Source organism: Porites lutea, chromosome 2 (genome assembly GCF_958299795.1).
Source record: "Porites lutea chromosome 2, jaPorLute2.1, whole genome shotgun sequence".
NCBI classification, from domain to species: Eukaryota; Metazoa; Cnidaria; class Anthozoa; order Scleractinia; family Poritidae; genus Porites; species Porites lutea.
The window spans coordinates 14824237-14836269 of NC_133202.1; the positions used below are offsets into that span (position 1 = coordinate 14824237).

Genomic DNA, 12033 nt, shown 5'->3' on the forward strand with positions numbered 1-12033 from the left:
CTTAGGTCATCATTATTTTTATTTATTCTCATAAACTTTTCTTTTAATTAGGTATTTATATTGTCAGGACAAAATTGGCATTGGTTCAAAACTTGCAAACAGGATTGAATTTCTTGAAAACCTAACATCAGCTTGTTGTTCAATTTCATACACAATATTCTACCAAAACAACGTGATTCATATCTGTAAAATGTCAAAAAGAATTTTAACTTTTAGAAAACAATAAAAGTAGACGGAAAAGATAATAATATGTAATCTTAAAATTTCCCTTTCCACTGACTTCTTTCAAAGACTAAAATTTTCCCTGACACAAAGTGAAATTCCCCAACTTTTTCCTGACCTTGAAGAAATTATTTTCTCCCTGACCTGTGGTAACCACATTACAGTATTGCTCAAGTTCACCTTTGCGTTAATCACAAAGTTGTGTAAGAAGGAGGTTACCTGGTGTTCCTTAAGCTTGTCTCTTAACCATTTGTCCAGTTTAAGATATTCTCGGCGTGACGCCAGGGCAGCAAGATCAATGACAAACACAAATGGAGAACCATTCAACAGCATTGATAATGCCTACAGAAAAAACAAGAAAGACAAGTTAAATAAAATGACTCAGCTGTTTAAAGGCTGATCTTTGGACTTTGAGATTGAAAGACAAGTTCAAACTGTTGATAGACAACAATAGTGTCATTGAAAGAGCATTTTCTACTATTGTACTGAGGGAGTTATTGTGGTATCAGTGTGTGGCTTCTTATAAAATTTCTTGAGGTAACAAAAGCACTGAAACAAGATGCTTTGTTCTTCAGTAAAGTGAAAAAATGAAGACACTATCTTGCACAAATTATTTGCAACAGTTTTCAAGAAAATTAATTTACAATTTGCGTAGTTAAGTGAGCAAAAACAATGGTAAGCTCCTAGATATTGCTGATTGTTACCTTGAGGTCTTGAGCTACATCCAATATTCTTGATAGGCGTCCCTGGTCCATGTCACCTTTAACATACCACTCAGCCATCGCCTGCATCACCAGCTGACGAATTGATGCTGACTGACCCTGTGTGAAGTGAAAATACAACAGTTACTGAGATGATTTTTTTACCTCATACAACAAGGAAAGACAATATTAGGTGATAATTGCAAAACATTTAATTTCAATGTGATCGCTAAGATTTTGTTCAGCAATTGCAGTGATTGTTTGATGGCAACAAATGCCAGGCAATTGCAGTAATGGTGAGAAAGCCTTCACTCCTAGCATAAGGCTGGTCTCCATCTCCATAAATAATCAAATTAGATCACTGAACACTTTTCAGTTTTGTAACGAGGTCTAATAATCTGTACTACTGTGATCAGGGTAAGGGGTGGGGCATTGGAGCCTGATGAAATACAAAAATATATAAAAATGATGACCCCCACTTAATTCATTGAAAACTGAGAACCACAGACTTCAAAGATCAAAATGGGTACATTCTTAAATGTCATTCTGGTTGTCAAAAAACATATCAATATTTTATATCCTTGAAACTGATTCAAAATTATGCACTATTTGTACCTTTTCAAAATGAAACACAAAACAATAGTAATATTGGAAAAAAAAAACAGCAACAAACAAAGTGACACATTTGCAAAAGGAAAACAAAACTGTGCAGGAAACTAAAACAAAAAGTTGCATAAAATTCCTAGAGCAAAAACTGAAAAACCAGTACTTCAAAAGCTTTTAATTTGTTAAAGGGATTGTCAAACCAATAAATACACAAAGTTGGTGAAAAAAATGAAAGACGTCACCAATAAAACCGGCAGCTTGGTTGGTAAGGTTTAAAATGTACAGAATAAAATACTGACCTGTCCATGCCATACATAATGCAGTACACTGCCTGAGTTAGGATGGTTAGCGAGAAACACAGGGATTAGCTGTGATACTAACTCATTGCGCAGGGAATGCCAGAGAGGCTGCAATAAAGCACATCATTATAATTATACCATTTACTAACCAAGAGAGAGGTCATCAAAGGGAAATCTCAGACCGAGGCCTTGATGTATTGACCAAGGGATATCGAGGTCAATACATCAAGGCCGAGGTCTGAGATTTGCCTGTAATGACTGAACGGATGAGCTAAATAAATTATTTATCATACGGCCTTTTCTTTATGTACCTGAGCCTGCGATCAATTAAAACCAATAACTGGTCAGTGGATAACTTTAAAAAACACGTCACCTCAATGAGTTGTACACTTGAGCCCCCAATACAGTCATGTAACACTGGTCAGTAGACACCCTTTCTTGACAGCTGTCAATTGACCAATTAACATGGAAGTCCATAAGGATGTCCACTATCAAGTTAAACACAGATTGTATATGCCTTGAACACCTAGCTAGTAATGCCCAGTCATTAAAAGAAAATAATGCCCGCTTAGCAGCCAATCAGAGTGCGCATACTATTGTAGCCATATAATAAAAAGTGTAACCAGATATAATCATATATAAATCAAGAAAATACTGGAGGTATAGAACAACTTCTTTCCAAGGTGGGCTGTCATAGTGTTTGCCCGGTCTGCAATAGCAGCGTTTGTAATTTCAAGATCACTCTACACTCAGGCATAGGTTACTATTTTTAAGGCAACAAAACTTTCTAATTAAAGAGGGGTGAATAATATCCTGATCTTTGTCTATGTTAACAGTATAAAAGAAAATTTCTTAAAGATCACTAATACATATACATGATTGTAGGACACTTTTTGGAGGCAAAATACTTTCAAAATTAGAATAGGAGCTGGGAGGAATAACAAGTCATTCTGATCCTTGTTAACGATGAAAAAAAGGACAATATAATTATTATTACGGTTACACAAGGTAAAAAACCCAAATAACTGTATGCTGATGTTTTGAATAGAGAAAATCCAGTGAGGACCCAGAAGCCACCCAGATTTCTAATGTTTTTTCCATTAACTTCTCTCAGGACATGTGTAGGCATACAGACGTAACAGGTAGTTTAAGATGTCATGACGGCAACGGCAAGAGGAACGTCAAAAAAGAAATAAGTTTTATTTGGCAAAACAACAACTCTGCACATGTGTTACACTTTTTGGTACATTTCTTTGCCATCACCACATGACTACGATGTGAAATTAGCTAATTTGATGTATTGTGCAGGAGGTAAACACATAATAGCGACTTTTTCTTTCTCTTTCTGAAATTGAACGAGGTCGTTACAAACCCATCACCCAGAGAATTCACCAGCAGTTGACGAATTATGTAAGTTGCAATAATCGCAATAAAGTGACAATTAGGGCAAATCCATTTACAAATGACATTTTTGCTGCCATCGACATTGTAAAATCTTAAACTACCTCATAACACATGCTACATACATTAATCTGCAGCAAAGCAAGTAGCAAAACATCTGGACAATGCTTCATTGGAAAACTGAACAAGGATTTGACTGTCTCGTAGTGACCTGCTTCTGCCAAACGCAACAATGTTTCGGACAAGTTCAGGGATTTCCTACAATGGAATTGATGATATTAAAATCATTTCATGGACAACCTGAGCAGAGCAAACTGATACAAACCAAGATCAATATCAAAGAAAACAAAAGAACCTTAACCAGCAGTAGCATAAAATTAATGTACTTGCATGGATATCATTATCAAAACACTTGTTCATGCTGCTATTGTTAATGTTTGATCCTTATGCTGTATGCTAATTTTTAGATCACTTGCTGTTTAGAATGCTTATTTTTGAAGTAAACTTTGTTGTTTTGTGATGTTTTGTTGTTTGAAATGAGTCCCATAGGATGTAAAGAACGATCAATTGAAGATTTTGGTTGAATATCCTGTTTGTGTAATTTCTGTGGCTGTTGTTTAAAAACGCATATTTATTTTTGTCCTTTTTGTGCTTTTTATACATGAAGGAAAATTATTTCAATTTCAGTAAACTGTAATAAAAAGTTTTGGTGTCTGTCTCCAGAAAAGCTGTCTGGTTACATAAAGCATTTTCAATTTAGGACTTGCTGTATATTTGAACTGGGACTCACTGGTTATGGAGAGGGACTCATGATTTTTCACAAGATGAGTCCCAGGACTCACCATAACTATTTGTAACAAAATCACTGCAAAGTGTATGTCTTACAAAGATGTCTTCTTTACAGATAGTCAAATAGAAGGAGTAAAGAAAGACAGGGGCCAACTCTAGGTGTACGTTAAGAGAGACTCAACACATTTTGAGGCCAACAAATTGAAATCTTATTGACAGCCCTGGAAACCAGGCCTTGAGATTGTGCCTACAAAACAGCCATAAACAGACATGTTTAATAGTTACCATGTAGATATTTCTCTATTATCATCTTCTGGTACAGTTTTGAGCAGATCTATCACTACCGTGTGACAAGGATAATCAGCAAAACAGAAAATACCAGGATTGGATAGGATCTGCTGGATCCAGGACAGCTGGAATAAAGAACAAACATCTTTGACTCATATTTGATGGAAAGTGATACTTTTAAGATCAGGGTTCCTACAATCATGGGATGCAAAATTTAAGACAATTTCCAGTCTTTTTCCAAAACTATTTCTTTTTCCAGACTCCAGGCTATCAAATAAGCAATTGATGGAAACCTCCCAAAAAAAAAGACAGAAACAAAGCTTTTTCCATGATACACTGCAAACATACAAGAATCAATATACAATAGAGACACAAAAGAGTTCTAAACTAAAAGTTCTCATTCTGCAATAATTGAGTGTTAAATTCAATGAATGTTATTGTAGATTCTGTAGAATCTTGCTACAGGCAAAATTAAATAAGATTTGACTGATGGAAAGAATTTCCAGAATTTTTTGGTGGATAGCTGAAGAAGGGTACTGGAGATTTAAGCAAAATTATGAATTGTATTACAGGAACAGGGGAAAGATAAAGGAAAAGTTGAAAAAGTAACAAACAAAAGGCAAAATATTACCTGTCCCTCTGTGTTGGTCCATGATCTATACAAAACATCTACTGGGAATATCTCCATTAACCCTCTGTGGCAAGCAGTAAACAGTAGCTGCAGACCTTCACGGCTTGGAACGTTGAATTCAGGGTAGTCTAGTTCCTGGATCACCTGACGCCAACTTAGCAATGGAATCTTTACAATAAAATACAGAGGATCAATATTACATTAGTCTCATGACTAAACAGTTCTTACTCCAAATGTTTTAAAAATTTCAGAATTTACAAGGGGTTGGATGGAAAACCACCCAAGCATGAATGGGTGACAAGAGTTGTTTTTCTCATACAAATCCTTCTAATTTCCGGCGGCCATTACAATCGCTACTTTTGAGATATATGGCTGAAAATTTACAGGCCACCAAATTCGAATATGCTCTTTCAGCTTGTGCTAACAAAAGTTTTCAAAAGTGAACTGTTTTTGTGTTTACCGAAAGTTGATCACATGATCAACTAACGCAAAAGGCCTATTCCATAGCAAATAAGGATGCGTAACTGGATTTATTCACAGAATGAGCTAGACAGCTGTGACATGGTCCCTTGAAGTTCTTAATAAATAACAAGGATGGCACAGAATGCTGGCACTCACCACATGATTATGGAGTGCCAGGTCTGGTCAATTTAGCACCCTATCATCAGTTACTGATCTAAACCTTCTGCAGTTAATATGTTGAAATAGTCAATTGCATACCATTTCTTTGAGAGCCTGGACAAACACTTCAACATTCCATGAAGCAGGGCCAGGGGTCAGTTCACTGAGACCCAGTTTGTCCAAAGAAACTGAGCTGCTGCCATAGTTCTGGAAAATAATGACACATAAAAACTAATCAATTATGAAATGAAAAAGTGATAAGGAGAGTGATTTCAGTTATTCATTTGCAATGAAGGGGACATTAATACTAAAACCACACTGCCTTTCAGCATCCTCTGCTAAGAACCACACAGATGATAGAAGTAAGGTAGGTGGCATAACAGAGAAGAATATGATACACTGAGCTTTCTTAGAGTTTGATTTCCAGCTATGTGTAATGCCAGAGACCCTTTTTTCCCAGGGTTCCCATCAAGGGCTGGCTTCCCTGGTTTCCTTCAGCATTACCCCTGGCTACTTTCATAGAAAACGAAAGGAAGATATTATCAAAAGAACCTCTTAGATTAGAATTGCACAAAACACATCCAAGGATGAACATTGTCCCTGCTGTCTTTCAGTCCTTTTTATTGACTCTGTATAAGCCAACATACCAATTATCCTTGGTTTCAACGGAGTCTAACCTACAGAGACCTTATGTACTAATTATATCATTTTTACCTGTATAGTGACATGTTCAGGGAGTCCATAAACAGTCTTAACCATCATTCCTAACAGAAAGACAGAGCAAAACAACATTAGTAGTTATTGATTTGACACGTATATGTACAAAATAAATGTTAAACCATTAACCTTTTAAGTCCCAATAATGGTGACCAACATCAATTTTCTCCTAATGATATCCATACATCATCAAGAGAAAAAGTTATCAGAATTAATAAAATGATCACCAAGAGAAAATGTCTTGATCTTTTATCAAATTCTCTCAACACATTTTTTAAGAAAATGTATAGAGATCAGTTTGGAGAATTTGTATGTGGATATTGGGGCTTAAAGGATTAAATACAAATGAATTTCCTCACCAACAACCCTGGCCACAGCAGCTGGGGTGATATCTTGAACACCAAACTGGATCAAAGTATCTTTACATTCATCAACACTGGAACAAGAAAAGAAATTTACATCACCTGGCCTGAACATACCCCTGTTATATACAATGATCAAAAAACTCTCCCTCAAACCTTTTCCTATGATACAGTAAGTACTACACAGAAGTTCTGCCCAAGAGATTTTATTTGAATGGTAACAACATGGGGTTTCACCTACAGATTTTAATGTTGAGGGTGATGCATACATTGTATACTCTCACAATTACTTGGCCTGGGAGTGACAGGGTCAATGGGTACCTCTATGATTTAGATAGAGACCTAAGGCCAGTACAGCTGCAGTCTCTAATCTTGCACTAAACTGGCTTTGTTTATGAGATTTGGCACATTTTTTATGACAAAAGCCAATTAAAAGCAAGATAAGATGAAATGTTTGTTTTAACTTTAAATCTAAATCATAGAGAAGTCTGGCGACCATGTCAGTCGCAATTTGGAGCCCTGCTTTTTCTACTTAAGGCACTTGGAAAGAAGGGAGGAACTGTGGTTTTTAACCACAACGATAATGAAGACCATAAACTGAAGAATAATGACTGCCTGAGGTTGATGTTCATTCTTTGTTATGGCATTTACATTAATATTAAAAAAGAAACTCATTTCCATGTTATGACAGCAATATGATAGCAATCATTATCCGATTATTGCATTGCTGCCTTAAATTTTTTCTTTTGTTTAACAACTGGAAACCACTGGCAGTTTAGTTTTCATTTTCCTTTTTCCTTTGTCTCTGAAACCCATCACCATAATATCTGACAAAACGGAAAACACAAATCAAACAAAACTAAACAACACTAATCATAACATTACAGTTTGATCATAATGAGACAAAAGAAAAATATACCTTGAACAACAGGAATAGCCTATTTCTTTCATAAGGTCAGCTAAGTCATCCTCCATCTAAAAGGCAAATAATATTCTATGACTATATGCACAACAGCATCACTAACTACTACATATACTGTAAGAAATGAAATGCTTTGTAGTATTAAAAGCCCCAGAACAGAAAATCTAACTGCCCATATACCACATATTAAAGAAGTTCGTTGGCACATGTTACACTAACCACTTGGTCAGCAAGTCCTGTCATCATCTCTACAAAAACTCACTGGTTAAATTATATAATGCTGCCTGAAGGGATCTTATTACATGACCTAGTCAAAAGGTCTTTTTCACATTTTTCAAATTTCAACTTCCTTGTTTCTCTTTCCTATGTTCAGAAACCAAAATGTCTCCTGAAGTATTCACTTTCCTGATTTAGAATTTCAAAATTTTAAGCCAACAGCAAAATACAATGGCTCAAAAGTAGACTTACCACTATCTTGGACAGATTTAAAGGTTCAGGAATGAGGCTGCAAAAAAAAGTCAAAAACCTATTAATAAGAATTTGAAGACTGCCAATAAACAATAGACAATAAATATACAGTAGACCCCTGGTAACTCAAAATCTGAAGGGACACAAAAAAATAGTTCAAGTTAGCAAGGGTTCAAGTTATCGGTCTCAATTCCAAATGTAAAAATTGATAGTAACTGACTTTGCAAATCTAACCTATTTCATCAGAAATGGTAAAATGATTAACCATAAAGATTTTAAGTGATAAAAACGGGATCTGTTTGTTACACCAATTAAAATCAAATTGTTGTAGTGCTGACTAGAGTTAGTTTTAGCGTTTTTACGGTTATACATCAAGAAGAACTAATCAGATGGTATCTGAAGGAAGGGGAAAGGGAAATCAAATTTAGTTTGAGTTAGCGGGGAATTAGAGTTATCCGAGTTTGACTTGTCAGGGTACTACTGTAAATAAATATGACAATACAAGTTTCTTTAATTGTTCGGACTTGCTAGGACAGTAAACCTGTCAAGATGATCAGTGATACACATTTGAAATACTGCTGAATTATGCCACAGTAACAAGTTTTTGTCACACTGAGTTTACAATACACCTTGTTTGCGCCCTCCCCCCCCCCCCCCCACAAATATTTCGCCAGAATAATACAGACGTCCCAAGAGGAAATAAAAGACAATGCTTATACAGAATTACAGGGGACAAACAAGGTCTATTATGGGAGATGTGAAAATGGCAAATAGAGAATTTATTTAGTATAATAGAAATATTTTACTTTTCTGGTGATATATCTTGTGATTCAGGGTAAAGAAGTGGAGCAAGAACAACTGGTGCTCTTTCTTTGGGAAAATCTGCAGTAAAGATAACAACCAGCATCAGCAAACAATCACACTGTGTCAATAACTATTCAGTGTACGAACTAAGGGTGCATTTCATTAACCTTAATCTAGAATAGAAATACAATGAGTAATAGGAAAAATCTGTTCCGCTGAATATACTCCAAGACAAAAGGTGGAAAAATCCTGGCAGCTAAATTCAACAGCTAACCACAGATGAGGAATATAAGTTATAGTGTCAAGTGACGAGGAATTTGGCTTTTGAGCTTCTAATAAAAGTGCTTTTCTTAACAAGAAAAACAACTTTGCATACACTGCAGTCGTGTCTTCATAATATGCCAAGGTTCCTGTTATTATACATGTAGAGACAGTTAGAGAGAGTTTGGCATCTAGACCTGCTACTACCAATCTTAAGCAATGGCAAACTTGGGAATGGAAACTTTAACACCCTTTATGCCCACAAAGAGATCAGAATCAAACTTCTCCTTGTGATATCAAAATGCTTTATAAAACAGATCGGAGAAAGGAATTAAGGAAATGATCACACAAGATGACTCTGGTTGATACTTCAATGACTTCTTCCAACTACTTCGAAAAGAAACGTATAGGGACGACAAATAAGAATTTGAATTTCGATATTAGGGTTAAAAGGGTTAACAGTTGGTACAACAAACCTTTCTTCAATGTTTCCAGGAAGGCTGTTACTTGGTCATCCCCAACTCCAACCTGTTCCCTTGGGCCATGGATCACATGAGATAAAAGACGATGTAAAACTTCTATGCCAACATCAGTCAAGCCTCCTTCCTGTACACTACCAACATCTTAAGAGAAAATATAGAGATAAGAACATTTCAAAATGCATTTAAATACAATTTAAAGGAGTTAACAACTAAGAGCATCTTCAGTGCCTGAGGTCCGCAGTCATTCAGCATACACATGCCAAGTTGTTCGCTACATTCCTCATGTGATTCTGTGGCATGGATTTTTCCTTTATGCTGTGTTGTCCATGCCATGAAGTTTCTTTCAGTTATTTTCTCCAAACTCTCCTCCACTCACTATGGTTCTTTCTTCACTGATATTCTTCAGTGTGACGGGTGCCTGTTCGTTTCAATTTCTGTGGGGGCTCATGGCTGGGTTGGGCAGTTGCACCAGCCGTTGGGGCATTATTCGATCTAGAGGCTGGCTGCCAAAAGTAGAAACCCCTGGATACTCCAGGCGCCCAACTGCCCTTTAAGTCCCAATATCCACATACAAATTCTCCAAACCGGTCTTCATACATTTCCTTAGAGAATGAGTTAAGAGAATTTGGTAAAAGATCAAGCTATTTTCTCTTTGGTGATCATTTTATTAGTTCTCATAGAGTGGTTTTCGTTTGAGTGTCGTAAAACCAAAACCAAAGTAATTACTCTGGCCAATCACATAGGACACAGACAATACATTGAACCAATCAAAACTCGAAGTAATTACATGTGGCTGACGCAAAGCGCGGGAAAATGCATGCGAGCGCGTCACAATTGGCTTTGGTTTTACTTCTGATTGGATGAAAAGGTGGCGCGAATCTTTTAAGCCAATCGCATCGTGTAGAAAGTGCAAAACCAATTACTTTTCGACACTCAAATGAAAACCGCTCTAACCTAATCTCTTAACAATGTATGGATATTGTTAGGAGAATATTGATGTTGGACACCATTGGGACTTAAGGGGTTAAACAAAGCAGTTGTTAAAGAAATTTTCCTTAAAACACTTGCTACAAATGTTGAATCATGGACAAAAGGCCAACAACACTATCCACAGATCAGTTGGCTACATTGAGGGACAAATCCTAAAAAAAGCTGTCAATCAAAACAGCACTCATACACCTAATTCCAAAATGGTGACATATTAAGCTAATACTTGTGTCTTCGTGATTATTGGCCCTAATTTATCCTCTAGTTCTTTTGAATTCTACAGATGCATAAAGGAAAAGTAATGTTGCCATAATTTTGGAATGAACGTACATGTTAAGGTTTTAAATAGGCAACAAATTCAAATTCATTCATTCATTTTCATTCATTCATGCTTCAAATTCTTACCAGCATCTATGTAGGACCTCAAAAGATCAGGTAGCTTGTGCTTTACAAATTGACCAGCTACAGCAAAAAGAGTAAATCAAGATTAAAATATAAAACTTAATTCAGATAAAAAATGAACTTATACAAATCCAAAAACTGAAACCTTTGCATTTGATAGAAGTAAAGGCAAAAAATGGTAAATAATGGGGTTAAAGAGGACTAAAGCTTTTAACAGTTTCTCTAACCCTTCTAATGGCAAGGTAAATTTTTCTAAAGGTTTTACTAATGGCTTGAATACTTTCCCAAGCTGTTTTAATGCTTTTCTAACAGGTTCCTAATGCTTTTGCCTGTTTAATGGAAAACTGTTAGTGTATGTTTTCCTGGAGAAGGTCATAATTATTTTTTTAAACATCATGAAGCCATGAAGAAATGCTTATAGTTTTAGGTGGGTGAGAAAAGTAGAGAAAAACTACAAATAATCAATTTTATTTTATTTTATTTTTTATTTTTTATTTATTTATTTTTTACAAATAATCAATTTTAAACTTAACACACAATATTTAACAATCTACATGTAGGCTTGTACGACTTACCATGATGTTTTAACTCTTCATTTGAGGAAATCAAAAGACCAAGACCAAAAATCACCTAAATTAAACCACATTGCAGTCATTTTATTAACCAGAAATTAGCCGCAGAAAATAATAAATTAATTTTCACCACTGCAGTTTTCTTCTCATGAGCAGATGCCTGTTTGTGATTACCATACATCGATAATAATAACTAATTAAGGCAGCTGCCTGGAAGTTTAAGAATAGAAAAATGGCCAGCATGCAAAGTCTATTTTAGTTGTGTCACGGCAGAAAGTTCATACTATTGAAAAATACAAAAAAAACTCCAGAAACGAAAACACTGTTAGTAAAGAGGACCATATATTGAGTTGGTGTTGGGAAGAAATGGAGAAAAGAGGAAGGAATTTCTGACCAAATTGAGCATTACGAGCCTGCCAACCTCAACAAACTACTTCGATGCAGAGATTTCATAACAAAAAACAACAAGCAACGACTTCCAGTTTGGCAGTCTCAAAA

At 35.7% G+C, this 12033-nt stretch overlaps 1 protein-coding gene across 1 annotated transcript in view; it reads right to left on the bottom strand.

Annotated features, from left to right (window-relative positions):
• LOC140927824 (CCR4-NOT transcription complex subunit 1-like) overlaps window positions 1-12033 on the bottom strand; it is a 52108-nt gene that overhangs the window by 35119 nt on the left and 4956 nt on the right. Inside the window, exons 4-18 of the mRNA XM_073377505.1 lie at window positions 11539-11593; window positions 10967-11023; window positions 9569-9715; window positions 8834-8909; window positions 8028-8064; window positions 7557-7612; window positions 6635-6711; window positions 6273-6322; window positions 5658-5765; window positions 4938-5105; window positions 4304-4431; window positions 3355-3487; window positions 1829-1936; window positions 927-1043; window positions 442-564 (exon numbers count right to left, since the gene is read on the bottom strand). Coding sequence (XP_073233606.1) covers window positions 442-564; window positions 927-1043; window positions 1829-1936; window positions 3355-3487; window positions 4304-4431; window positions 4938-5105; window positions 5658-5765; window positions 6273-6322; window positions 6635-6711; window positions 7557-7612; window positions 8028-8064; window positions 8834-8909; window positions 9569-9715; window positions 10967-11023; window positions 11539-11593 — 1440 coding nt within the window. The remainder of the gene's footprint in view (window positions 1-441; window positions 565-926; window positions 1044-1828; window positions 1937-3354; window positions 3488-4303; window positions 4432-4937; window positions 5106-5657; window positions 5766-6272; window positions 6323-6634; window positions 6712-7556; window positions 7613-8027; window positions 8065-8833; window positions 8910-9568; window positions 9716-10966; window positions 11024-11538; window positions 11594-12033) is intronic.